Source organism: Aegilops tauschii, chromosome 2 (assembly GCF_002575655.3).
Source record: "Aegilops tauschii subsp. strangulata cultivar AL8/78 chromosome 2, Aet v6.0, whole genome shotgun sequence".
NCBI lineage: Eukaryota > Viridiplantae > Streptophyta > Magnoliopsida > Poales > Poaceae > Aegilops > Aegilops tauschii.
In genome coordinates, this window is record NC_053036.3 from 5,395,163 (window position 1) to 5,422,064 (window position 26,902).

Genomic DNA, 26,902 nt, shown 5'->3' on the forward strand with positions numbered 1-26,902 from the left:
CAGAAAGGGTAGAAAATTGATGATGTGGCTTTGAATGGTGCGTTTTGAACACAGAAAAACTATGGAGTTCAAATAAGTTCAAAAAAATGAAATCCCTTTGTAACAGACGAGTTTCCGTATGAAACCCTGATACTTCTAAAGAGATTGTCCGTTTTGTACATGAAGTGCATCCAGTTTTTGCCGTAAACCTCTCTACTTTCTTGCACATGCTATGTGGGTGCAATGATGATACCATGCCAACTTTCAACCTTTTCAGAGTTCTTTTGTAGTGCTTTTCAATTTCAGGGTCTTATAGCTGAAAAAATCAGTAAATGCACGAAAAATAACAAATGAAGTCAGAAACGGTAGAAAATTGATGATGTGGCTTTAAATGGTGCATTTTGAACACAGAAAAACTATGGAGTTCAAATAAGTTCAAAAAACTGAAATCCCTTTGTAACAGACGAGTTTCCGTATGAAACCCTAATACTTCGAAAGAGATTGTCCGTTTTGTACACGGAGTGCATCCAGTTTTTGCCGTAAGCCTCTATACTTTCTTGCACATGCTATGTGGGTGAAATGATGATACCATGCCAACTTTCAACCTTTTCAGAGTTCATTTGTAGTGCTTTTCAATTTCAGGGTCTTATAGCTGGAAAAAATCAGTAAATGCACGAAAAATAACAAATGGAGTCAGAAAGGGTTGAAAATTGATGATGTGGCTTTGAATGGTGTGTTTTGAACACAGAAAAACTATGGATTTCAAATAAGTTCAAAAAATGAAATCCCTTTGTAATAGACGAGTTTCCGTATGAAACCCTGATACTTCGAAAGAGATTGTCCGTTTTGTACACGAAGTGCATCCAGTTTTTGCCGTAAGCCTCTCTACTTTCTTGCACATGCTATGTGGGTGAAATGATGATACCATGCCAACTTTCAACCTTTTCAGAGTTCATTTGTAGTGCTTTTCAATTTCAGGGTCTTATAGCTGAAAAAAATCAGTAAATGCACGAAAAATAACAAATGAAGTCAGAAAGGGTTGAAAATTGATGATGTGGCTTTGAATGGTGCATTTTGAACACAGAAAAACTATGGAGTTCAAATAAGTTCAAAAAAATGAAATCCCTTTGTAACAAAATCTGTTTTTGAATAGAATCATAAAACACAGTAATATTAAATAGCAGGAAAAAGAATCACTCCAAAATCTATTTTTATAGTAAAGTTAATCACAAACTAGTGATTCACACAAATTTCAAAGAATTCAAATTTTAACTATTCAAATTTGAAAACTAATGGCAGTAACAGAAAGTTTATAATTTTTGTGACCTAAAAGAAAAATTATTAAAAATAAACTTTAATAAAATAAATAAATATAGCACCAATAAGTATTTTGTTGTAAGTAGAAACAAAATAAAATAAATAAAGCAACAAAGAAAACTAAAAAACTAAAACACTAAAAAAAAGTGCCACCTACTGGGCCCACACGGCCTGAATACGACTAGAAACCCAAACATGGGCCAGGATTCAGGCCCGCAGGAGGCCCAGTACGCCCACAGGCATACAGCGTACGGTTAGGCCCGAAAGCCTGCAATCGAGAGGAGCTCGAGAGGGTGGGCGCAGCAGCGCTTATAAACCACTCTCGAGCTCTCTCAGCTAGCGAGGTGGTACTAAACTTTTGATACGGGGCAGCACAAGGCCTTTGGTCCCGGTTGGTAGCACCAACCGGGACTAAAGGGTTGCATTGGTACCGGTTCGTCGAACCAACCGGGACCAATGCCCCCCTTTAGTCCCGGTTGGTGCCACCAACCTCCGCGAACCGGTACCAATGCAACCCTTTAGTCCCGGTTGGTGCCACCAACCGGGACCAAAGGCTGCCGCTTCCCGCCCTTTCGGCTGCCGAAAACTGATCTTTGGTCCCGGTTGGTGGCACCAACCGGGACTAAAGGGGGGCATTGGTCCCGGTTGGTGCCACGAACCGGGACCAATGCTCTTGGTATATAAGTGGCACTTAGAAATTTTGCAGAGTTCATCACACCAGTTGCCCCCGACGACGCCGAGCACATCGACGCCGCCAGGCTGCCCCTGCCCTGGCCCGCCCCCGCCGTCGCCCGCGCCCCTGCCCCGGCCCGCCCCCACCGTCTCCGTCGCGCACGCCCCCTGCCCCGGCCCGCCCCCATCGTCGTCGTCGCCCTGCCCCGGCCCGCCCCTATCGTCGTCGTCGCCCCTGCCCCAGAGCCTGCACCCTGCCCCGCCCCCTCCATCGTCGTCGACTTCGCCACCCACGCTGTGAGCTGCCGCCGCCCCAGCCCACTGTCGTTTTTTTATTAGTAAAGTTTATGTTTTTTTTGTTCATATATAACGTAGATGTATATATATATATATATATATATATATATATATATGGATGTATGTATGTATATATGGATGGATGAAAATATTGATGTGATGTTTTTTTTGTTCATAGACCTTTTTATGTTCATAAAATTAGTATTTTTTTGTTCATATATAATGTAGATGTATATGTATGTGTATGTATGTATGGATGGATGTGTAGTTATATTATTTTAGTTTATGTTTAGTTTAGTTTTTAGATTAGGAAAATTTCAGATGTGTAATTATATTTATTTAGATGTATAGTTAATTTAGATATTGTAATTTGTTCATAAAAATTGTGCACTTTTGTATAGAAACTTTATTTTTTTTATATGTACGAAAATGTAGAATGAAAACGAAAACAAACATATAAGAAAAAACAAAGGACAAAATGAAGAAGGAAAAGAAAACCGCCCGGCCCAGCCACCACCGCATTTTCATAAAGTGTTTCCACCGAGTCCACGTCGCACCGATCGAGCACCCGCGGCGAAGCAAGTCTTTTTTTAAGGTAGTTCTTTGTTAAAGTGAGGGGGAACGTCGGGAGCACCCCCCCCCCCCCCCGGCCCTCTCGCTCGACCAAAACTCTCGAGGACACCCAAACCCTAGAAAAAAACGATGTCGGTCTCCTACCCCTCCCGCCGCGCCCCTACCCGATCGACAAACTCTCTTGAGGCCACCCAAATTTACTAAGTTAAAAGAGCGTTGTCGTCGAGGCCACCCCGAACCCTTGAAGCGTTGTTGAGGCCACCCCAAACCCTTGAAGCGTTGCCGAGGCCACCCCAAACCCTAGAGAAGCGTCGAGGCCAGGCCACTAATATGATTCCTTATTGTGCTTAGCTAGCTAGTTCTACGTTTGCCACTAATATATCCATCTGTCATGTTTGAATAATAATTGCCATGTTGTAAATATTTGCAGAAACTATGGATCCGCACCCCCGAGACGAAGCAAAAGAAGCGGTGTTGGGGGAGATAATCGCACACGGAAGTGATGTCGTCTTGTCGTTTCTCAACGACACATGCACCGATGGTCTGGAAAGACAGGATGAAGAAGCAGGCTACGACGATGATCAAACAATGGAGGAGGAAGGACACCGTGATGACGGCTCCGGTGACCGAATGGAGGAGGAAGGACACCGTGATGATGGCTCCGGTGACCGAACGGAGTCCGGCCAGGTATATATATTAATTAATTAAGCCTGTGCTCACTATAGCTAATTGATGCATTAATTGTTTTTGGTATGTACACATATTAACTCTCTTCTTTTTCTTATTTTCTAGCCCTCCGGATCGAGCAACACTTCGGTAACGAGACGAGGCCCGAAGAGAAAGTTGCGCGCGGATGAAAGGTACATGATCATCGAAATTGATCGCGCTGGCCAGCCGATTGAACCCCTCCGGACCAAGCAAAAATTTAATGCTCAGTGCGGGGTTCTAGTTAGGGACATGATCCCGATCAGCATCGAGCAATGGTTGAGGCCTAAGGGCAAAGACTCTCAGTTGTCTTATGTCAGCGATAGGCAGAAAGCTGATCTTTGGACCGCGCTGCAGGAAAATTTCACCTTCCCGCCAGAGGAGGATCCAGAGAATCCAGTTAAAAGCCAATGATCAAGGCTTATGCTCTTAAGAAGATGGCTGAGCTATTCAGGAGGTGGAAGAATGAGCTAAAATCATCGTTTGTCGACCAAGACAAGACTCCAGAATTCATCGGCCGATTTGAGAAGATCAAAGATCAGTGGTCCGCATTTGTCACCAAAAAGAAATCTGAGAGAGCAGTGAAGATGTCAGCGACAAACAAGAAAAATGCTGCAAAGAAGAAGCGTCACCATCGCTCGGGGTCAGGTGGCTACCTGAAAGCCCGGCCGTTGTGGGACAAGGCTGAGAATGACCTCATTGATAAAGGGATCGAACCAGAGACGCGACGCTGTCCAGACCGTTGCAGGACTTGGTTCTTCGGGGTTGGGGAAAATTGGACCCTGTAACAGGGAAGTGCGTTTGGACCAACGAGCAGCTGAACACACCCATCGAGAAGCTTCAGGAGTATATCAAGAAAGCGCAGCAAGGGACGTTCGTTCTGGACAGAGAGAACGACGAGCTCACAGAGGCCCTCGGGAATCCTGAGCACCCCGGACGGACACGAGGTACGTCAGGCTCCCTTTCGTGGAAGGCTGGATTTCCCGACGCAAGCGGTTACAAACGCCGGGAGAGGAAGAAGAAAAAGGAGTTGACCCAAGTACAGGCGCTGCACGCAAGGGTACAAGCACTAGAGGAACGAGACACAGTTCGCAGCACGCGACCTGCCGAAGCTACACCCGAAGCTACCCCGCCATCTCAGCGGAGAAGCAGTGTGGCTTCCACGGAGCTGCTTCAGGAGCCTGTCTTCACGGCTCCGGCTAGCTACCCCATGGATGCTATCACGGAGTCTCAGCATTTCCACCTTATGACGCAGTGGATGAATTTGAAAGTCAAGGCGGCTGTTGGCTCTGTTGCACCTCCTGAACCTGGCGCAACTTTTCACTGCCGGCCGATTCCAGAAGGATATGCTAGGGTGATGGTGGATGAAATCACAGAAGGATTTGAGGACCTCACGCTTGACCACCCTACGGGTGACGGGAAGACTCGGCTGGGTTCTTGTCTGAAGACTCCATGCCTATGGCGGACGGAGCTCATCAACCTTCCGAACTGGACTCCTCCGCCTCCTCCTCCTCCTCCTCCTCCGGCGAGTCAGGGCAGTCCGCCTCCTCCTCCGCCTCCTCCTCCGGCGAGTGATCAAGGCACTCAGCATCCTTCTCCGGCGCGTGGCGGCACACCGCCTCCTTCTCCGCCTACGTCGGCGCGCCCGAGCAGCCAGCCTCCTCCTTCTCCGCCTCGCCAGCAAGGGCGGAAGAGACCGCCGCCGCCCCGGCTGCTCCGGCGCGTCGTAGTCCTTCTCCTCCGCCTCGTAAGCAAGCACGAAAGAAGACAGCCGCAGCCGCTCCGTCTACTCCGGCGTCTAGCAGTACAGCCAGAGGCGGGAGGCAATACAGATATGGTCCTTCTCTTAAGACTCCGCCGAAGTTACCATATGAGAGGACCGTGGAGGAAAACGCGAATATCGTGCGAGCCGAAGTGACGAACTTCTTTGAAGGGGTGAAAGCAAAGAAACATCCACCTCCGGAGGAGAAGATAGATCCGGTGAAAGCGAAGCGCACTCTGGCTGCCCTGAAGAAACCACCAAAGTCTCCGCCGAAAGCCAACTATGACCGCATTATTGAAAAGTCATTTCTCGAAGCGAAGCGGTCGGGAAGTACTATCAGTGATCAAAGGTTAGCAGAACGACGAGCTGGGAAACAAATTGCCCAGCTCGGCGAACAAGCGGACCAATCGTGCCCCCCCCCCCCGCTCAAGGTGTCTAGCGACATCGTCGCTAATGATCCGAGGATGGTGCCCGGTTATAGCAATCTTGGAGATTATTTGCCCGACGATGTACATTATGATTTCTTGGAGGTGGACCAACACAGATACGAGTACGGGAAGCCTCTCGTCAAAGATGAAAAATCTCTAACAACGATGATGCGAATATTCCATGATTGGTACATGAAAACCTGCAGAGAGTCTGGGGGGACGAATACTTTGACGTTGTTCGTTAAAGAGGAGCATGACCTCGTTGGAATTGATCTACTGCATGTTCCATTTGAGGAGTTATTCCAGTTTTTCAATCAAATGGCCCTCGATAAATTAACGGTCACTTGCTACTGTCTGTAAGTAGTACTATTTCTGTCATTAAGTCTCTATATATAGGTCAGCTCTTTCATTGCATGTATTTTTAATTATCCTCACTATATTATGCAAATTGAAGATCGCCGAATTGAAGAAAAGACAAATCGGTGATATTGGGTTCATTAACACAAATCTCATAGATGCAAATGAGGTTAAATTTCATGCCGAAGATACGGAGGCCAACTTGCTATGATCGTTGGTAATAAATGAAAACAAGGATATAATACTCTTTCCTTACAACTTCAAGTGAGTGTTACTGTCTTGTGCATATCCGGTTTCCCTTATTAGTCCAGGTTATAGTAATGTAATTGATGAGTTATGCATGTGTGCGCAGCTTCCACTATATTCTCCTAGAGATTAAGCTTGAGCGGGGACTAGTAACCGCCTTAGACTCGACTGAAATGCTCGAGAAGTAAGTTAAATCAATCATTATCGCACCATATCAGCAACTTTGTTCATTTTCTGATAACAAGTAATTGTTTTCTTTGTCTGGCAGGGTTTGGAGAAAATTCACCAAAAAAGCTCCGGGACTGCCGAAGAAGCTGCAATTCAGACACCCGAAAGTAAGTACTACTAGCATGTTCCACGCATCTCCTAGTGATTCAAGCGCTAGTTTCATCAATACCATTTATAGCATGCTTGGTTATCAGTTTGATTAATTGACCTCTATTTCTTGTAAAGTAGTTGTGGCAGGAAGCCGGGAATAATTACTGTGGATACTACGTTTGCGAGTCCATCCGCCACACGACCTGTGAGCGGGGCTACTTTGACGAACAATATGAAGTGCGTAAGCAATAATATTCACAATTTTATTTTATTACCATCATTTTTGTTGAGTTTCATTTATTCATATATATATATGTATTGACCCCCTTCTTCAAATTAGATCTTTCGGATGCGGGATGAACTCCTACCACCAGATCGTATGCGAGCAATTCAAGAGGAATTGGCGGCATTCTTCCTTGACCACGTGATCGCTGAAGACGGAGAATACCATGTGGACGCTGAGTTCATATATAATTAGGAGATTATATTGTAAGAGATAATTATATTGTATATATGTAGCCAGTAGCGTCGGATAGATATACGAGAACTTGTTGTTCGACCAATCTTTCGGAGAAGGAGAGGTGGACGATATCACTTCTCTCTGTATGCATATGTTCATGACGATCTTCTGTTTCCTTCATTTGCTTACTAGATAGCGTGTTGAGTCCTCTCTATACGTATAATACGTAGCGTACGTTGACCAAGCACGGAGATAAGAGAGGACACTTCTCTCTATTAATTAGCTAGATAACACAATATATGGAACACCTAAATTAACCCCCCCCCCCAAACCCCTAAACCACCCCCTTTAAAAAAAAACCAAAACCTTAGCTCCTGCCAGCTGCTGACGCGTGGATGCCTATTGGTCCCGGTTTGTGCCACCAAGCGGGACCAAAGGGCCTCCTGCCTGGGCTCGCCGTACGGGCCACGTGAAGGCCCAGATGTCCCGGTTCATGTAAGAACCGGGACTAAAGGCCCAGGGCATTAGTAACGACACTTTAGTCCCGGTTCAACAACCGGGACAAAAGGCCCTTATGAATCGGGACAAATGGCCCCTTTTCTACTAGTGAATCCTACCTATGCGTAGGATGCATTGTGCTCCGATCTTGGTATGATGCTGCTGGAAATGGTGTCGTATTAAAATCACAAGGATTTTATCGTACTCACAGCGCTGCTCTAATACTCCCTCCATTCCCTTATTGTTGTGTAAAACAAAGCCAGCACAAACATATATGTGTAAAACAAAACAAAGCCCTCGTGCGTCATTTCCTTCCACATATATCCCTTAGAAAAGAAAAGAGGGGTTGCCCGGGTCCCGCTCAGCATGCAAGCCCACGAGAGCGCTACATACTAGTGGACCAAACAAAGCCAGCACCAATTTTATCATTGTTCAACGCATGACTGAACCAGCACGGGCGACACACCTCTCATGTTCGTCGCCCGCCAACCATGAGAATGTTAGGCGGGTGGTAGCAAGGAAGGCGAATTGTACTGCTAATCTGGGTCGCACAAGTCCCAGTTACAGAGAATGGACAAGTTGATCTTGCGGCACACACAAATGACACAGAGAGAGTGATTTCGTTATGCCTTCACCAACCGTGATCCAAGCTCGGATGTCGATTCCTCTATGGTTGGGGGTTAAGTAATGGTGACGCAGCCTTCCTCCTCCATGGGCTGGAACATGTAATTAACCCACTGTAGCCCAGTGAACTTATGGCAGGGCCCCCTGACCCTACGCGGCCTGCCAGTCTGAGAGGGGGAGCGCCTCTCTGTCGTTGCAGATTACCGGCGATCACGTAGGAGAGTCAGAGAGAGAGATGGAGGACAGAGACTTGCACTGCGAACTGCCACTGCAGCTTTTCGGGGTTTCTGTTATTAGGCAAACTCTGATGCGAGCTGCTGGAAAAGAGGAGGAATTGGTCGCCCACGAACGAGCCTACAGATCGCGCCATCCCACGATGCTCGTCGTGCTTGATCCCTACAAGCTCGCCACGACCTGCGTGATCCATGCCATCCCACGGCGCTGCATCGGGCGAGCTACAAAGTCGCTAACTACTTAACTGAAGAAACTACTGCATCTGTACGTGCACACACACACGCTGACAGACTGAACTTTTATTCAGCTAACTAACTGAACTAACTGAAACTGAAACTTTCTGAACTTGTTGATGCAGCTGATTATCTGACAAATCACCCCCTAATCTGCTGCACCTGCATGATCCCAAGCCTGCTCCGTAGCTCACTGAACTGAGTCCTGCCCAGTGACTTGGTGAGAATATCAGCAATCTGGTCACCTGTTCTCACATGCTCAACATCCACTCTGCCCAGCTCCACACACTCTCGAATATAGTGATACCTGAGATCAATGTGTTTACTTTGCTCATGATGGACTGGGTTCTTGCTGAGCTCAATAGCTGACTTGTTGTCGATCTTCAGCTTAACTTTCTGAACTCCTTCGCCGAGCATCTCCGCAAGCAGTCTGCTCAACCACACAGCCTGTGTAGCTGCTGTTGCTCCTGCTATGTATTCTGCCTCACAGGATGACAGTGCCACAATCTTTTGTTTCTGAGATGTCCAAGTGATCACTCCCGATCCAAGGAAGAAAACAGCTCCAGTAGTGCTCTTGCGATCGTTGAGATCACCAGCATGGTCACTGTCACTGTAGCCTGTCAACACATCCTTCTCCCCTTTCCTGAAGAAACAGCCGAAGCCAGGTGTACCTTTTATGTAACGCAGAAGTTGCTTCACAGCAGTCCAGTGTTCCTTCCCAGGTGATTCCATGAACCTGCTGAGAATCCCTACTGCATATGATATGTCAGGCCTGGTGTTTACCAGATATCTCAGGCTCCCAATCAGACTGCGATACTCTGTCGAGTCCACTGTCTGACCAGTGTTTTTCTTCATTTTCAGGCGATTTTCCATCGGTGTGCTGCTCGAGTTGCAGTCGCTCATACCTGCATCTTCCAGGATCTTTGCCGCGTAGCTTGACTGACACACCGTGATCCCATCATTCTCTTGCTTCACCTAAATTCCCAGGTAATAGCTGAGAAGACCCAGATCAGTCATCTGAAAAAGCTCTTGCATCTGTTTCTTGAAGTGTTCAATGGCTTCTGTCTCTCTTCCAGTGATTATCAGATCATCCACATACACTCCAACTAGCAGGAATCCATCTTTGTCCTCCCGCCTGTACAACGCATGATCGAGCTGGCAGCGCTTGAAGCCAAGTGCGTGAAGTGTGGTGTCCAGCTTTGCATTCCATGCGCGAGGGGCCTGACGAAGACCATACAGAGCTTTCTGAAGCTTGAGCATGCAGTGTGTGTTGTTGCTGTCGACAAAACCTGCGGGCTGGTGAACATACACCTCTTCCTGGAGATCTCCATTGAGGAACGCGGAGCGCACATCCATGTGATGTACACCCCAGCTCCGGTGAGCCGCCACGGCCAGAAGTAGCCGCACCGTCTCCAGGCGAGCGACGGGTGCAAAGACCTCATCAAAATCCACTCCCTGCCGCTGTGCATATCCCTTCGCGACCAAACGGGCCTTGTGTTTTATGATCTTGCCGTCCGGATCACGCTTGACCTTGAAAACCCACTCCAATCCAATGGCGCGGTGGCCGGCGGGCAGCATGGCCGGGACCCAGGTGTCGTTGGAGCGAATCGACTCCATCTCAGCCTCCATTGCGCTCCGCCAGGCAGGTTCGTCGAGTGCCTCCTGGACAGACGCAGGCTCCTCTGCTGCTGAGAGACAGAGCCCGCTGTACTCCAGAGTGCTTGCCGGTGCGTGGTCGATGATGTATTCCATCGACTTGAAGCGGACGGGCACCCCCTCGCTGTCGAAATCCTCGCCGGTGGGCGGCGTCACCCACCCGTCGTCTGAGTCGTAGAGGGTAGCTGGTGTGGACGGGCTTGAGCTTGCCGAGGCTGAAGTGTTCGACGCGCTCTGCGTGTCCGCAGCGGATCCACCAGACGAGGGTGTCCGCGGCGTGCCTGGAGTAGACGGTAATCCTGGCGCAGCTGGTGTGGTCGGGGTGCCAGGAGGCGTCGCCGGGTCCGGCGATACGGAGTAGGTCGTGGTTGAGGGCACGCCCGCGTCGGAGTACACGACCGTGAACTCGTGGGCGCGCTCTGAGTCGCCACCGTCCTTGCTCCAGTCCCAGCGCCGGTCTTCTTCGAAGCGCACATCGCGCGTGATGTACAGGCGCTTGCCGATCGGGTCGTATACCCGATAGCCCTTTGTGCCTGCCTCGTAGCCCAGGAATATGCCTGGCCGCGATCTGTCCGCCAGCTTGGTCACGCCGGGGCCGACGAGCTTGACGTGCGCAACGCACCCGAAAGTGCGGAAGTAGTCGACGGTCGGCTTCTTCTTCCGCCAGGCCTCATAGGGTGTCATGCCCTGCAGGCTCCTTGTCGGCGAGCGGTTGAGAATGTGCACCGCCGTGCGCACCGCCTCGCCCCAGAACGTGCTCGGCACGCCCATGCTTTTCATTAGGCTGCGAGCCATCTCGACCACGGATTGGTTGCGGCGCTCGACGACCCCATTCTGTTGTGGAGAGTACGGAGTCGTCGTGTTCCTTAGAATGCCGAGCTCCTCGCAGTACGCGGTGAACTCGTTCGAGTTGAACTCCCCGCCGCGGTCGGTGCGGAACGCTCTGAGCTTTGCGCCACACTGCGTCTCCGCGGCCGCCTTGATCTTTCTGAAGAATTTGAACGCCTCGTCCTTGCTCCTGAGTACTTCCAACCACATGTATCTACTGTGATCATCAACGATGAGCAGAAAGTACTTGTTACCGGACGTGGTCGCCGGCGTGATGGGCCCGCAGAGGTCGCCGTGGACGAGCTCGAGCCCCTACTCCGCGCGGTACGCTGACGCGCGCGGGAACGGCGTGCGGTGCATTTTCCCGAGCGTGCAGCCCTCGTAGAACTGTTCGACATGCTGGATCGCCGGCATGCCTCGCACCATCCCCTTCGCGCCAAGATCGTGCAGCGCCCTGAAGTGGAGGTGGCCGAAACGTCCATGCCAGCGCCATGCTTCGTCGCCGCCGTGCGCAAGGAGGCACACGGGCGCAGCCAAGTTCAGAGCCACGGCGTAGAGCCGGTTGCTCGTCCGCTGCACCCGTGCCAAGAGCACGCGCTGCCTGTCATAGAGACAGAGCACGCCGTCCTCGATCACGGACTTGCATCCGTGCTCGTCGAGCTGGCCGAGGCTCACGATGCTCGTCCGCAGTTGGGGGATGTAGTAGACATCCGATAGCGCGCGATGCTCGCCGTTCTTACAGGAGAACGTCACCACGCCGCGTCCGCAGATCTGCACGACGGAGCCGTCGCCGAACCGCACCGAGCCGCGAACGGACTCATCCACCTGCGACAACATGTCACGCCGCCCTGTCATGTGATTGCTAGCACCAGTATCCAAATACCAGCGGTCGTCGTTTGTGGCGACCGGCACCACGCGAGCTTCGTTGAGGAAGATGTCCGTGGTATGCTCTCGGATGCCGCCCACCATGCTCGCCACGTTCACCCCCGTGCAGGTGGCGAGGAGCAAGCCAGGCTGCTCAACCTCGACCTGGGCGACGTTCGCCTGCTGATCTTGCTGCTCGCGCTGGTCCCGCTCCTTCTTGCGGCATTCTTTCGCCCAGTGTCCTGGGATGCCACAGTAGCGGCAGTTTCCCTTCCGCTTGGGTGTCGCCGACCCGCCGTTTCCACGCCCAGTGCTCTGGACACGACCGTCCCCGCCGTGGAAGTTCTTTGGCTTCCCGTTTCCGCGCCCGCGCCCTGCTCCAGAGCCCGAGGGCGCATTGCTCTGGTCGAACAGCTTCTCATGTGCTCGCCACTGATCGATCGTGTACAGCAACTGTGCGCCGGGCGCCGGTGTCTCCTCGCGCTCGCGCTCCTCGACGACAAGGAGCCGGCGCAGAGTTCCTCGAGGGAGAGCTGCTTGGTGTCGACGAGCGACTCGATCGCCACGGCCATCTCGCGGTATGGGCGTGGTACCGTCCGGAGCACCTTGAGGACAGCCTTGTGTTCGTCCACCGGGTCGCCGAGCGCCTGCAGCTCGTCGATGATCGTCCTGAGCCGCATTACATACGACTCAATCCCCTCGCCGTCCTTGTATCGGAGTGACTCATACTCTGAGCGGCGGGTCTGTGCCTTGGCTTCGCGCACGCGCTCGACACCAACGCGCATGGTCTTCAGGGTGTCCCACGCCTGCTTGGGCGTGGCCTTGGCGCCCAGGATCCGCATGAGCTCCGGCGGCACCCCCTTGAGGAGGGCGATCATGGCGCGCCGGTCGTCGCGATCCGTGCCTTGTCCCGTGTCCACCACGCGCCAGAGCTCGTCCGCCTGCAGCTGCAGTTTCGTGATCATAGCCCAGTCGGAGTAGTTGGTGCGCGTGAGCATCATCGGGGGCCCGCCGCCGCCGCCGCTGTGCACGACGCGCTCAACGACGCGCACCCCCGAGCCCTCCTCGGTGGAGAGACGAGCTAGGGACTTCCCAAGCTCCGAGGCCTCCGCCTTGGCCTTTTCCTCCTCTAGCTTCTTCTGCACCTTCTCCTCGTCGCTTCCGGCCATCTCTCCGACGGATCAAACACCGCCGGCGCCCAGGATGGATCGAACACCACCGAGGCTCTGATGCCACTTGTCGTTGCAGATTACCGGCGATCACGTAGGAGAGTCAGAGAGAGAGAGATGGAGGACAGAGACTTGCGCTGCGAACTGCCACTGCAGCTTTTCGGGGTTTCTGTTATTAGGCAAACTCTGATGCGAGCTGCTGGAAAAGAGGAGGAATTGGTCGCCCACGAACGAGCTTACAGATCGCGCCATCCCACGATGCTCGTCGTGCTTGATCCCTACAAGCTCGCCACGACCTGCGTGATCCATGCCATCCCACGGCGCTGCATCGGGCGAGCTACAAAGTCGCTAACTACTTAACTGAAGAAACTACTGCATCTGTACGTGCACACACACGCTGACAGACTGAACTTTTATTCAGCTAACTAACTGAACTAACTGAAACTGAAACTTTCTGAACTTGTTGATGCAGCTGATTATCTGACACTCTCCTCGTCTATCGGCTGGGTAGCCGTGGTAGGGCTGCTAACACCCTTCCTCCTTGAGAATTGACTTGTCTCCAAGTCGGCGATGTAGGAAAACATTAATGTAGATCTTCTATATCCTCTCGACTATCAGGTAACTCTGTTGATTCCGCCCACTTGATCAAACCTTGTTCGCGCATCTTGCATGCTCCCAGGTGTCATCGTTGTTCCAAGGCTGCAATTGGTATGCTCTAAATTCATTAGAAACAGTAGGCAACTGAGATCAAGCACTCACGCATGGGGTTAAGAAGCGTCGTAACTGGGATATGTGGAACACTGGGAATACCGTCAAGCCTTCAAGTAATTGGAGATGATAAGCCACTTCGTTGGTTTGAGCCACAGTGAGAGAGGCCTGAAGTATTTGAATGATAACTTGTGGTTGGTACGAGCTGCCACTGAAGTCAGGATGCAAGGTTGTAGTTTAAAGAAAACCATACCCGCCCCCTCCCCCACTTCAAATTGTCGTTCAGACCTCCGATTGTCACCTTGATGTTTCATCACCTGCTTTGCACGACCAGGTGTTCCCTTAATTCGGTTACATCAACTGCCATTCTTCAGCCACTCATTTAGTTTTGCTATGGGTGTCGCATTAACTATAGTAACTACTCCCTCCGTTCCTAAATATTTGTCTTTCTAGAGGTTTTAAATGGTGACTACATCCGGAACAAAATGAGTGAATCTACACTCTAAAATATGTCTATATACATCCGTATGTGGTGACCATTTGAATTCTCTAGAAAGACAAATATTTAGGAACGGAGGGAGTAGATGACTGTTTGCATCATTGACACAAAGACCAAATGCAAACAGGAAGTTAAGCAAGATATAGACATCACGTTTAAAAATGTTCATATTATGAATTGTCTAGGAGAGCCTGCTTATTGTATCCTACCCTGATTTGGTTGCCTCTTGGTGTATCTTGCTTAGAGCCGGGCGTAGGATGAGACGGGCAACGCCTCTCGTGCCGATGCTCTTTTTCGGTCTTCCGCACGGCTATGGCTCAGCTACCCGGCCTTTTGGTTTCGACAGAGGCCTGACCGCCCTTCCTAGCCGGACCCGGACATGCCCTCGTCGGTTGTGCCGGGTTCGCACCATAAGTCATTAGCGTGATCATTGATACGTGTCTAGGATCTCACTACATGGGAGGGTCTCTCTAGTTTTTATGTCATGTAACGGGTGCTCCGTCTGCGCTATCACCATTGGTCATCATCATAACCACGACACGGTGGGCTTGATCTATTCAAAACGATGTATCCCTGATCGGCTATGGTATGCACGAAGGGAAAGTACCTATGACATGACCGTTATACACTAACGAGGCTCTGTCTATTAGCAACAGGACATAAATCGAACCACGGAAGGCCAGGTAAGCAAAAGACATGTGTTTTTTATGGAATATGATGGCAATGGCTACTTTACAACCGTCTCTTGGTGGGGCACTCCGTTAGGCGGCATGACATGACCGCACCCCGTCAAAGGTAATACCAAATGGGACGAAGGGAGAAACATGACTCCGACTCAAACAAACCGAGAGCCAACTTCCCCAATGACCTCCTACCGAGCACCGACAACACACCAAAAGTGGCTGAAACCCAGAGCCGGAAAGCAAGGACCCCCCCCCCCCCCCCCCCCCGCCGCGCGTGGACCTGGCAACAGAGCAGGAGGGTCGCCGACGCATGGGCCGATGGCGTGCTCGAGGCCACCTCGTCCGTCGCCCAATGCCCTTGCCCTATGTGCGCCACCCCGTGCGGTGGTGGCGGGGCCTACTGTTTGCTCCATTGGGTATAGGCAGCAGGTCTTGTAACAAACCCCAACGTAAACCCTAGCCTTTCACATTATATTTTGGATTGTAATATAATTTGGGTTGGATAATTTATGGATTTTTTGTGTAAAACTTTATAATTCACCTAAAATTATGTCACTTGTGATTCTAAAATTCTTTTTTGCAATCAGAGATACCAATCTCATTAACCATTTTTGTTTTCAATTGTCCTTTTGCATCTTTCAAAAATCTCATGCTTTTCTCTACAATAAGTTTGTTCTCCAAACTTTGCCCGATCTTTTTTTTATCATTTTCCTACGCTCCTCAAAAAAATTCATGTTTTTTGGACACTCTCCACTTCTAGCCCTGGTTCAAACCCATCAAATGGGTTTGAATTTAAACTTTCAAACAAGTCCCATTCCATTTGCCTGGTTCACACATTTTTTATCAAGAGAGGTAAAACTATCACACTGCATCAAATTTTCTTCTTTACCTATGTTCTTTTCCTTTTAGCTTTCTGTTTATTTTAATTAAATAGAAAAAGAAACGACAGAGGGAGAGAAAGAGGCCTGCTTGCCGTTTCGCGCAGCCCACCCAGCCCACTAGAGCCCTCACGCTCGATCCGCCATCGCCGCCGTCCCCGAGCTCCACCCCCCCCTGACGCCCAGCGGGCGCTCACCCGCGGCATCTAGGTGAGCCGCCCCACCCCGTCCGTCCTGGGATACATCTCCGGACTCCGCCTCCGCGCACTGTCAGCTTGCGGATCCTCGCCAAGCAGAAACCGGAGACAGATCAGATCTGCAGGGCGGAAGAATGGACGCCTCGTCGGAAGATGTCGATGGTGTTTTCATGGAGGTAGGTCGATGAAGCTGCTATCATGTTGTACTGCTACATGCGTTTATTCTGCCCTTTGTATGTCCTTTGCTCTCTCTGAAGTGTAAGGCAAAGATGCTTTCTAACTATATATATAAATCAGTGTGAAGCTGTTGGAAGAGTTGCTGATATATGCATGTACTACAGGATCAAGCATGAATCTGCTTTAATATCTCGTTCAACGTCGCCTAATATAAGTATCTATGGCAACAGACTCAGGCTGCAGGTGGGACTGCTAGTGGGTGTCCCACCACAGCCCACCTAATCCCAACACATTTTGGTGGGTGATAGGCAACACTCCAGTAGAATTTATGTGGGTTATGTTATCTGGGAATAAGTGGGATTCCACTTCTGAAATATGGCCGCGGCATGAATCAAACTGGCCTGACCATCCATCACCAACGCCAAACACAAGTCGCTTGGCTTAATCTGGCCAACGACCAAACTAATCACACCCAAAGCAATCTCCTGGTCATGCTATCCTGCGCAAATATGCCTGTATGATTCCTGTTGTCTGCACCAAGCAAGCTGACAACCAGTCCTGCACTGAAACTTTGTCTGTCGTCGTCGCGGTCTCGGGCTCCGGCCATGGCAGCTTATTGGCCGCCACAGCGAACACAAAGACGTCGTCGAGATTGTCGAGCTGGAGCAGGTGCCACAGCGTGTCTTGGACGCCCTCTTCTTGCCCGCCGCCCTCGCCACCACTTCCACCTCCGCGCCCATCGGTCAGCACCCTCTCAAGTGTCAGCAACCTCGCCTTCTCAATGGCTGTACGGCGCCGGCAGAGGCGTCACGAGCAGAGAGACACGACGGACCGCAACAAGGCGAGACTTAAAAGTGGAAGAAGTTAAGGAAGCCGCCAAACGGTGGCAATGGTTTCGTTGCTCGCTCCGTGCGCTCTCGCTCGGAAATGCCGCGCGTCGGGGAGCACGTTCGTCCAGCCAGGGCTCGTTGGCACCATGCTTTCCTTGGCTACAATGCCACCAGTGCCAGCCGTGCCCGCGCTCACTACACCGTAGGTCACAGCGCCGCCGATGCCGGCCGTGCCCGCCCTCACCGCTCCCCAGGTCACGGAACCGCCCATGCCGGCCTTGCCCGCGATCACCGCGCCCCAAAGTTTCACATCATGTGATTTATTTCTCTATGAGATTCAGTGGTCAGGCAAAGTTGAAGCTAATTGCGGTTGTTAGGACCTTTTATTCTACTCTTTATTAATCCAACATTAGAAACCAACATGATGTCTAACTGTAAAACAAACTGTCAGTTCCAGTTTAGTCTGTTACTGTTCTGCGGCTAGCCATTGTTCAAGACGGAGCTTTCTGCATCCAAATACCAATTACATGCTTGTGCTACTTAACTACTCCCTCCGTTCCCAAATATAAGTCTTTTTAAAGATACCAACAACGGACTACATACGAAGCAAAATGAGTGAATCTACATTCTAAAATATGTCTATATACATCCGTATGTTATAGTCTATTTGAAATCTTTAAAAAGACTTATATTTAGGAACGGAGGGACTAGATGTTTTTTCAATGGAAAATGTTGCGCCCAGCATCTAGTTAAGTTGCACATTTGTTGAAGTGATCCTGTATGGCTATACCTTAACAGGTTATGGCCAACTCTGCGGAGAAAATTAGACTTGCTGGAAATCAAAATGTGATGGTCTGTGAGCGAGGCACCATGTTTGGCTACAGTTAAGTCATCTTTTGGCCCTTTTTTTTTTGTACTTCCTGCTTCAGAAGTAAATAAACAACAGCAACAGCAACAGATTCAGGCATTAGTCTTCCTGCAACAAGCAACTTATGTTCATGGTTTCGTTGTAGCAGATAACTGATTTAGCAGTATCTTGTTTTGTTTTCATTGCACACACAGATGATCTAATTGTTGATCCAAGGAACTTTGAGTGGCTGAGGGAAGCAAATTGCCCAGTTGTGGCCAACACTCTAGCCAGATTGAGAGAATCACATCTGGTGACTTTTAGTAGTGGCCAACACTCTAGCCAGATTGATTTCATCCTCTCGAGAAGAGAAGATAGGCGTGCGTGCCTAGACTATAAGGTGATACCTGGAGAGAGTGTTGTACCCCAGCATAAGCTGGTGTGGTTGCTGACTTCCGCTTTCAGATTCGTGTCCAGCGGGATAAGCGTGCCAAAGTCGCTAGAACGAGGTGGTGGAAGCTCAAGGGGGAGGTAGCTCAGGCGTTCAAGGAGAGGGTCATTAAGGAGGGCCCTTGGGAGGAAGGAGGGGATGCAGACAATGTGTGGATGAAGATGGCGACTTGGATTCGTAAGGTGGCCTCGGAGGAGCTTGGAGTGTCCAGGGGAAGGATAAGCGGAGATAAGGATACCTGGTGGTGGAATGATGATGTCCAGAAGGCGATTAAAGAGAAGAAAGATTGCTTCAGACGCCTATACCTAGATAGGAGTGCAGGCAACATAGAGAAGTACAAGATGGCGAAGAAGGCTGCAAAGCGAGCTGTTGGTGAAGCAAGGGGTCGGGCATATGAGGACCTCTACCAACGGTTAGGCACGAAGGAAGGCGAAAGGGACATCTATAAGATGGCCAAGATCCGAGAGAGGAAGATGAGGGATATTGGCCAAGTCAAATGCATCAAGGACGGAGCAGGCCAACTCTTAGTGAAGGATGAGGAGATTAAGCATAGATGGCGGGAGTACTTCGACAAGCTGTTCAATGGGGAGAATAAGAGTTCTACCATTGAACTGGACGACTCCTTTGATGAGACCAGCATGCGTTTTATGCGGCGAATCCAGGAGTCTGAGGTCAAGGAGACTTTAAAAAGGATGAAAGGAGGCAAGGTGATGGGCCCTGATTGTATCCCCATTGAGGTGTGGAAAGGTCTCGGGGACATAGCGATAGTATGGCTAACCAAGCTTTTCAACCTCATTTTTCGGGCAAACAAGATGCCAGAAGAATGGAGACGGAGTATATTAGTACCAATTTTTAAGAACAAAGGGGATGTTCAGAGTTGTACTAATTACCATGGAATTAAGATGATGAGCCATACAATGAAGCTATGGGAGACAGTCATTGAGCACCGCTTAAGAAGAATGACAAGCGTGACCAAAAATCAGTTTGGTTTCATGCCTGGGAGGTCGACGAAACTTAGTACATGTGTGAATACATAGACAAACAGAGTGTCACTAGTATGCCTCTACTTGACTAGCTCGTTGAATCAAAGATGGTTATGTTTCCTAACCATAGACATGAGTTGTCATTTGATTAACGGGATCACATCATTAGAGAATGATGTGATTGACTTGACCCATTCCGGTAGCTTAGCATTTGATCGTTTAATATGTTGCTATTGCTTTCTTCATGACTTATACATGTTCCTATGACTATGAGATTATGCAACTCCCGAATACCGGAGGAACACTTTGTGTGCTGCCAAACGTCACAACGTAACTGGGTGATTATAAAGGTGCTCTACAGGTGTCTTCGACGGTGTTTGTTGAGTTGGCATAGATCAAGATTAGGATTTGTCACTCCGATTGTCGGAGAGGTATCTCTGGGCCCTCTCGGTAATGCACATCACTATAAGCCTTGCAAGCAATGTGACTCATGAGTTAGTTGCGGGATGATGCATTACGGAACAAGTAAAGAGACTTGCCGGTAAAGAGATTGAACTAGGTATTGAGATACCGACGATCGAATCTCGGGCAAGTAACATACCGCTGACAAAGGGAACAACGTATGTTGTTATGCGGTTCGACCGATAAAGATCTTCGTAGAATATGTAGGAGCCAATATGGGCATCCAGGTTCCGCTATTGGTTATTGACCAGAGAGGTGTCTCGGTCATGTCTACATAGTTCTCGAACCCGTAGGGTCCGCACGCTTAACGTTCGTTGACGATATAGTATTATATGAGTTATGTATGTTGGTGACCGAATGTTGTTCGGAGTCCTGGATGAGATCACGGACATGACAAGGAACTCCGGAATGGTCCAGAGGTAAAGATTGATATATGGGATAGTAGTGTTTGATCTTCGGAAGGGTTCCGGAATTCACCGGAAGGAGTTCCGGATGTCTCCCGAAATGTTTGGGTGCGAGAACACTTTATTTGGGCCAAAGGGGAAAGCCCACGAGGTTTTGGAAAGTGCAAAAGGAAGTTTTGCGGAGACCAGAGGCTAGACGCCAGGAACCCTGGCGTCTAGGGGCTAGACGCCGGGAACCCTGGCAACTAGCCCTGGAGTCCGAGAAGGACTCTTGCCTTTCGGGCAAAACCGACTTTGAGGAGGCTTTTACTCCAAGTTTCGACCCCAGGGCTCAACATATAAATAGAGGGGCATGGCTAGCACCAAAGACACATCAAGAAACACCAAGCCGTGTGCCGGCAACCCCGTCCCCTCTAGTTTATCCTCCGTCATAGTTTTCGTAGTGCTTAGGCGAAGCCCTGCGGAGATTGTTCTTCACCAACACCGTCACCACGCCGTCGTGTTGCCGGAACTCATCTACTACTTCGCCCCCCTTGCTGGATCAAGAAGGCGAGGACGTCATCGAGCTGAACGTGTGCTGAACGCGGAGGTGCCGTACGTTCGGTACTTGATCGGGACGGATCATGAAGGTGTACGACTACATCAACCGCGTTGATAAACGCTTCCGCTTACGGTCTACGAGGGTATGTAGACAACAGTCTCCCCTCTCGTTGCTATGCATCACCATGATCTTGCGTGTGCGTAGGAATATTTTTTGAAATTACTACGTTCCCCAACAGTGGCATCAGAGCCAGGTCTATGCGTAGATGTTATATGCACGAGTAGAACACAAGTGAGTTGTGGGTGATAATAGTCACACTGCTTACCAGCATGTCATACTTTGATTCGGCGGTATTGTTGGATGAAGCGGCCCGGACCGACATTACGCGTACGCTTACACGAGACTGGTTCTACCGACGTGCTTCGCACACAGGTGGCTGGCGGGTGTCAGTTTCTCCAACTTCAGTTGAATCGAGTGTGACTACGCCCGGTCCTTGTTGAAGGTTAAAACAGCACATACTTGACGAAAAATCGTTGTGGTTTTGATGCGTAGGTAAGAACCGTTCTTGCTCAGCCCGTAGCAGCCACATAAAACTTGCAACAACAAAGTAGAGGACGTCTAACTTGTTTTTGCAGGGCATGTTGTGATCTGATATGGTCAAGACATGATGCTAAATTTTATTGTATGAGATGATCATGCTTTCTAACAGAGTTATCGGCAACTGGCAGGAGCCATATGGTTGTCGCTTTATTGTATGAAATGCAATCGCCATGTAATTGCTTTACTTTATCACTAAGCGGTAGCGATAGTCGTAGAAGCAATAGATGGCGAGACAACAACGATGCTTCGATGGAGATCAACGTGTCAAGCCGGTGACGATGGTGATCATGCCGGTGCTTTGGAGATGGAGATCAAAGGCACAAGATGATGATGGCGATATCATATCACTTATATTGATTGCATGTGATGTTTATCCTTTATGCATCTTATTTTGCTTAGTTCAGCGGTAGCATTATAAGATGATCTCTCACTAAATTTCAAGGTATAAGTATTCTCCCTGAGTATGCACCGTTGTGACAGTTCTTCGTGCTGAGACACCACGTGATGATCGGGTGTGATAAGCTCTACGTTCACATACAACGGGTGCAAGCCAGTTTTGCACATGTAGAATATACTCGGGTTAAACTTGATGAGCCTAGCATATGAAGATATGACCTCGGAACACTTGAGACCAAAAGGTCGAGCGTGAATCATATAGTAGATATGATCAACATAGTGATGTTCACCATTGAAAACTACTCCATCTCACATGATGATCGGACATGGTTTAGTTAATTTGGATCACGTGATCGTTTAGATGACTAGAGGGATGTCTATCTAAGTGGGAGTTCTTAAGTAATATGATTTATTGAACTTTAATTTATCATGAACTTAGTCCTGGTAGTATTAGCATATCTATGTTGTAGATCAATAGCTCACGATGTAGCTCCCCATTTATTTTTATATGTTCCTAGAGAAATATAAGTTGAAAGATGATAATAGCAATGATGCGGACTTGGTCCGTGATCTGAGGATTTTCCTCATTGCTGCACAGAAAAATTATGTCCGTGATGCATCGCTAGGTGACAGAACTATTGCAGGAGCAGATGCAGACGTTATGAACGTTTTGACAAGCTCGGTATGATGACTACTTGATAGTTTAGTGCACCATGCTTTACGGCTTAGAACCGGGACTTCAAAAAGGTTTTGAACACCACGGAGCATATAAGATGTTCCAAGAGTTGAAATTGGTATTTCATACTCATGCCCGTGTCAAGAGGTATGAGACCTCTAACAGTACTTTGCCTACAAGATGGAGGAGAATAGCTCAACCAGTGAGCATGTGCTCAGATTGTCTGAGTACTACAATCGCTTGAATCAAGTGGGAGTTAATCTTCCAGATAAAATAGTGATTGACAGAGTTCTCTAGCCACTATCACCAATTTACTAGAACTTCGTGATGAACTATAATATGCAAGGGATAACGAAAATGATTCCCGAGCTCTTCGTGATGCTAAAATCGACGAAGGTAGAAATCAAGAAAAGCATCAAATGTTGATGGTTGACAAGACCACTAGTTTCAAGTAAAAGGGCAAGGGAAAGAAAGGGAACTTCAAGAAGAATGGCAAGCAAGTTGCCACTCCCATGAAGAAGCCCAAAGCTAGACCCAAGCCTGAAACTGAGTGCTTCTACTACAAAGGAAATGGTCACTCGAAGCGGAACTGCCCCAAATACTTGGCGAATAAGAAGGATGGCAAATTGAACAAAAGTATATATGATATACTTGTTATTGATGTGTACTTTACTAGTGTTCATAGTAGCCCCTGGGTATTTGATACTGGTTCAGTTGCTATGATTAGTAACTAAAAACAGGAGTTACAAAATGAACAAAGACTAGTTGAGGGCAAGGTGACGATGTGTGTTGGAAGAGATTCCAAGGTTGATAAGATCACCATCGCACACTCCCTTTACCTTCAGGAATAGTGTTGAACCTAAAATAAATGTTATTTGGTGTTTGCATTGAGCATAATATGATTGGATCATGTTTATTGCAATACGGTTATTCACTTAAGTCAAAGAATAATTGTTATTCTATTTACATAAATAAAACCTTCTGTGGTCATACACCCAAGGTGAATGGTTTATTGAATCTCGATCGTAGTGATACACATATTCATAATATTGATGCCAAAAGATGCAAAGTTGATAATGATAGTGCAACTTATTTGTGGCACTGCCGTTTAGGTCATATTGGTGTAAAGCGCATGAAGAAACTCCATGCTGATGGGTTTTTGGAATCACTTGATTATGAATCACTTGATGCTTGCGTACCATGCCTCATGGGCAAGATGACTAAGACTCCGTTTTCCGGAACAATGGAGCGAGCAACTGACTTATTGGAAATAATACATACTGATGTATGCGGTCCGATAAGATGGATAATATAATAGCATGAATACTTCATAAATTATAGATATGTTGGAGATGTATCAGCATCCCCAAGTTTAATTCCTGCTCGTCCTCGAGTAGGTAAATGATAAAAGAAAGAATTTATGAAGTGTGAATGCTAGCAGGTGCAAAAGTTTGATCAATGATAATTTCAATCACCTTTTCTAGCATCATTATATGTCATAACAGTAGCTCAACTCATAGAACTTTGCATGATCAAGTAACAAACTATTCACATGTTAAAGTATAGATCATAAACTTTCTTGAAAACTAACAAACAGTGTTATTCACTAGTAGAAAACAGGGCTTTCGTTCAGGCCTGGCCAGCCCATTAGTCCCGGTTCTGCATGAACTGGGACCCATGGGGTGCATTAGTCCCGGTTCGTGAGCCCAGGGGGCCGGCCGGGCCACGCGGGCCATTGGTCCCGGTTCGTCTGGACCTTTTGGTCCCGGTTCCACGCACGAACCGGGACCAATGCGACTCGCCCCTGGCCCATGACCATTAGTCCCGGTTTGTGCCACAAACCGGGACTAAAGGGTTGGTCCTCGTTGCGATCAGAGTTTAGTCCCACCTCGCCAACCGAAGGGTGCTCACACCGGTTTATAAGCCCGTCCCTCTCTGCCTTGTTGAGCTCCTCTCAAAATGAAAATAGATGCCCTTATACATGGAATTTGACCTAAATTCAGAGTGAATTTCTCTGAAATTCATAGAAATTTATTATGAATTTAGGTTGAATTCTCTCTATAGGCGCATCTATGCTCATTTTTTTATGTTGGGGTTGGCGGTCTTTACAGACTTTTTGTGTGTTCAATATGCACCATTCAAAATCAGTCTCTGCTTTGAATGGTTCATTTTGAACACACAAAAAGTCTGGAGTTCAAATAAGTTCAAGAAAATGAAATCCCTTTGTAACAGACGAGTTTCCGTATGAAATCTTGATACTTTGAAAGAGATTGTCCGTTTTGTACACGAAGTGCATCCACCTTTTGCCGGGACCCTCTCAACTTTCTTGCACATGCTATGTGGAGGAAATGATGATACCATGCCAACTTTCAACCTTTTCAGACTTCATTTGAAATGCTTTTCAATTTTAGGGTCTTATAGCTCAAAATAATTAGTAAATGCATGAAAAATAACAAATGAAGTCAGAAAGGATTGAAAATTCATGATGTGGCTTTGAATGGTGCATTTTCAACACACAAAAAGTCAGGAGTTCAAATAAGTTTTAAAAAATGAAATCCCTTTGTAACAGACGAGTTTCCGTATGAAATCCTGATGCTTCGAAAGAGATTGTCCGTTTTGTACAAGAAGTGCATCCACCTTTTGCCGGGACCCTCTCAACTTTCTTGCACATGCTATGTGGGTGAAATGATGATACCATGCCAACTTTCAACCTTTTCAGAGTTCATTTGAAATGCTTTTAAATTTTAGGGTCTTATAGCTCAAAATAATTAGTAAATGCATGAAAAATAACAAATGAAGTCAGAAAGGATTGAAAATTGATGATGTGGCTTTGAATGGTGCATTTTGAACACACAAAAAGTCAGGAGTTCAAATAAGTTTAAAAAAATGAAATCCCTTTGTAACAGACGAGTTTCCGTATGAAATCCTGATACTTTGAAAGAGATTGTTCGTTTTGTACACGAAGTGCATCCACCTTTTGCCGGGACCCTCTCAACTTTCTTGCACATGCTATGTGGAGGAAATGATGATACCATGCCAACTTTCAACCTTTTCAGAGTTCATTTGAAATGCTTTTCAATTTTACGGTCTTATAGCTCAAAATAATTAGTAAATGCATGAAAAATAACAAATGAAGTCAGAAAGGACTGAAAATTCATGATGTGGCTTTGAATGGTGCATTTTCAACACACAAAAAGTCAGGAGTTCAAATAAGTTTTAAAAAATGAAATCCCTTTGTAACAGACGAGTTTCCGTATGAAATCCTGATACTTCGAAAGAGATTGTCCGTTTTGTACAAGAAGTGCATCCACCTTTTGCCGGTACCCTCTCAACTTTCTTGCACATGCTATGTGGGTGAAATGATGATACCATGCCAACTTTCAACCTTTTCAGAGTTCATTTGAAATGCTTTTAAATTTTAGGGTCTTATAGCTCAAAATAATTAGTAAATGCATGAAAAATAACAAATGAAGTCAGAAAGGATTGAAAAATGATGATGTGGCTTTGAATGGTGCATTTTGAACACACAAAAAGTCAGGAGTTCAAATAAGTTTTAAAAAATGAAATCCCTTTGTAACAGACGAGTTTCCGTATGAAGTCCTGATACTTTGAAAGAGATTGTCCGTTTTGTACAAGAAGTGCATCCACCTTTTGTCGGGACCCTCTCAACTTCCTTGCACATGCTATGTGGGTCAAATGATGATACCATGCCAATTTTCAACCTTTTCGAGGTTCATTTGAAATGCTTTTCAATTTCCGGGTCTTATAGCTCAAAAAAGCAGTAAATGCATGAAAAATAATAAAATGCATAAAACTATAATATTTGTTATGATCAACTAAAAAACTAAAATCAATTAAAATATTCTGTTATGATGAACTAAAATAAAACTATAATATTCTTCAATAGCAAAAAGAATCAACTAAAAAGCTTTTATAAAACTATAATAGCAAAAGGAATCAACTAAAAAGCTTATATAAACCTCTAGTATTTTTGAAACTAAAATTATATAAATTTTATGCAACTTATATTAACAAAGTATTTTTTTGTTCAAAACATTAATAGCAAAAAGAATTTAATAGCAAAAAAATTAACAAAATCTGGTTTTGATTAAAATAGATATTTAAAATAACCTAAAATTACCAAATTGAGTATAATGATAAAACATATTAATATTAAATAGCAGGAAATGGAATCACTCAAAAATCTATTTTTATAGTAAATTTATTCATAAAACTAGTGATTCACATACATTTAAAAAATAAATTTTAAAACTAATGGCACTAACAGAAAGTTTATAATTTTTGTGAGCCAAAAGAAAAAAAGAAATCACTAAAAAACTATTAGTATTT

The 26,902-nt window shown here is 47.3% G+C and overlaps 1 protein-coding gene and 1 long non-coding RNA gene across 2 annotated transcripts in view; one reads left to right on the plus strand and one right to left on the minus strand.

Moving 5' to 3' along the window:
* Positions 1 to 8,844: 8,844 nt before the first annotated feature.
* LOC120974801 (secreted RxLR effector protein 161-like) lies at positions 8,845 to 9,606 on the minus strand. Its single transcript, XM_040401210.1, has one exon. It carries the CDS (start codon positions 9,604 to 9,606, stop codon positions 8,845 to 8,847), a length of 762 nt encoding a protein of 253 aa, XP_040257144.1.
* An 8,387-nt stretch (positions 9,607 to 17,993) lies between these two features.
* The window catches only part of LOC120974803 (uncharacterized), a 40,822-nt gene continuing 31,913 nt past the window's right edge, over positions 17,994 to 26,902 (plus strand). Inside the window, exons 1-2 of the long non-coding RNA XR_012203683.1 lie at positions 17,994 to 18,075; positions 18,255 to 18,313. This is a non-coding gene — a long non-coding RNA (uncharacterized lncRNA). The remainder of the gene's footprint in view (positions 18,076 to 18,254; positions 18,314 to 26,902) is intronic.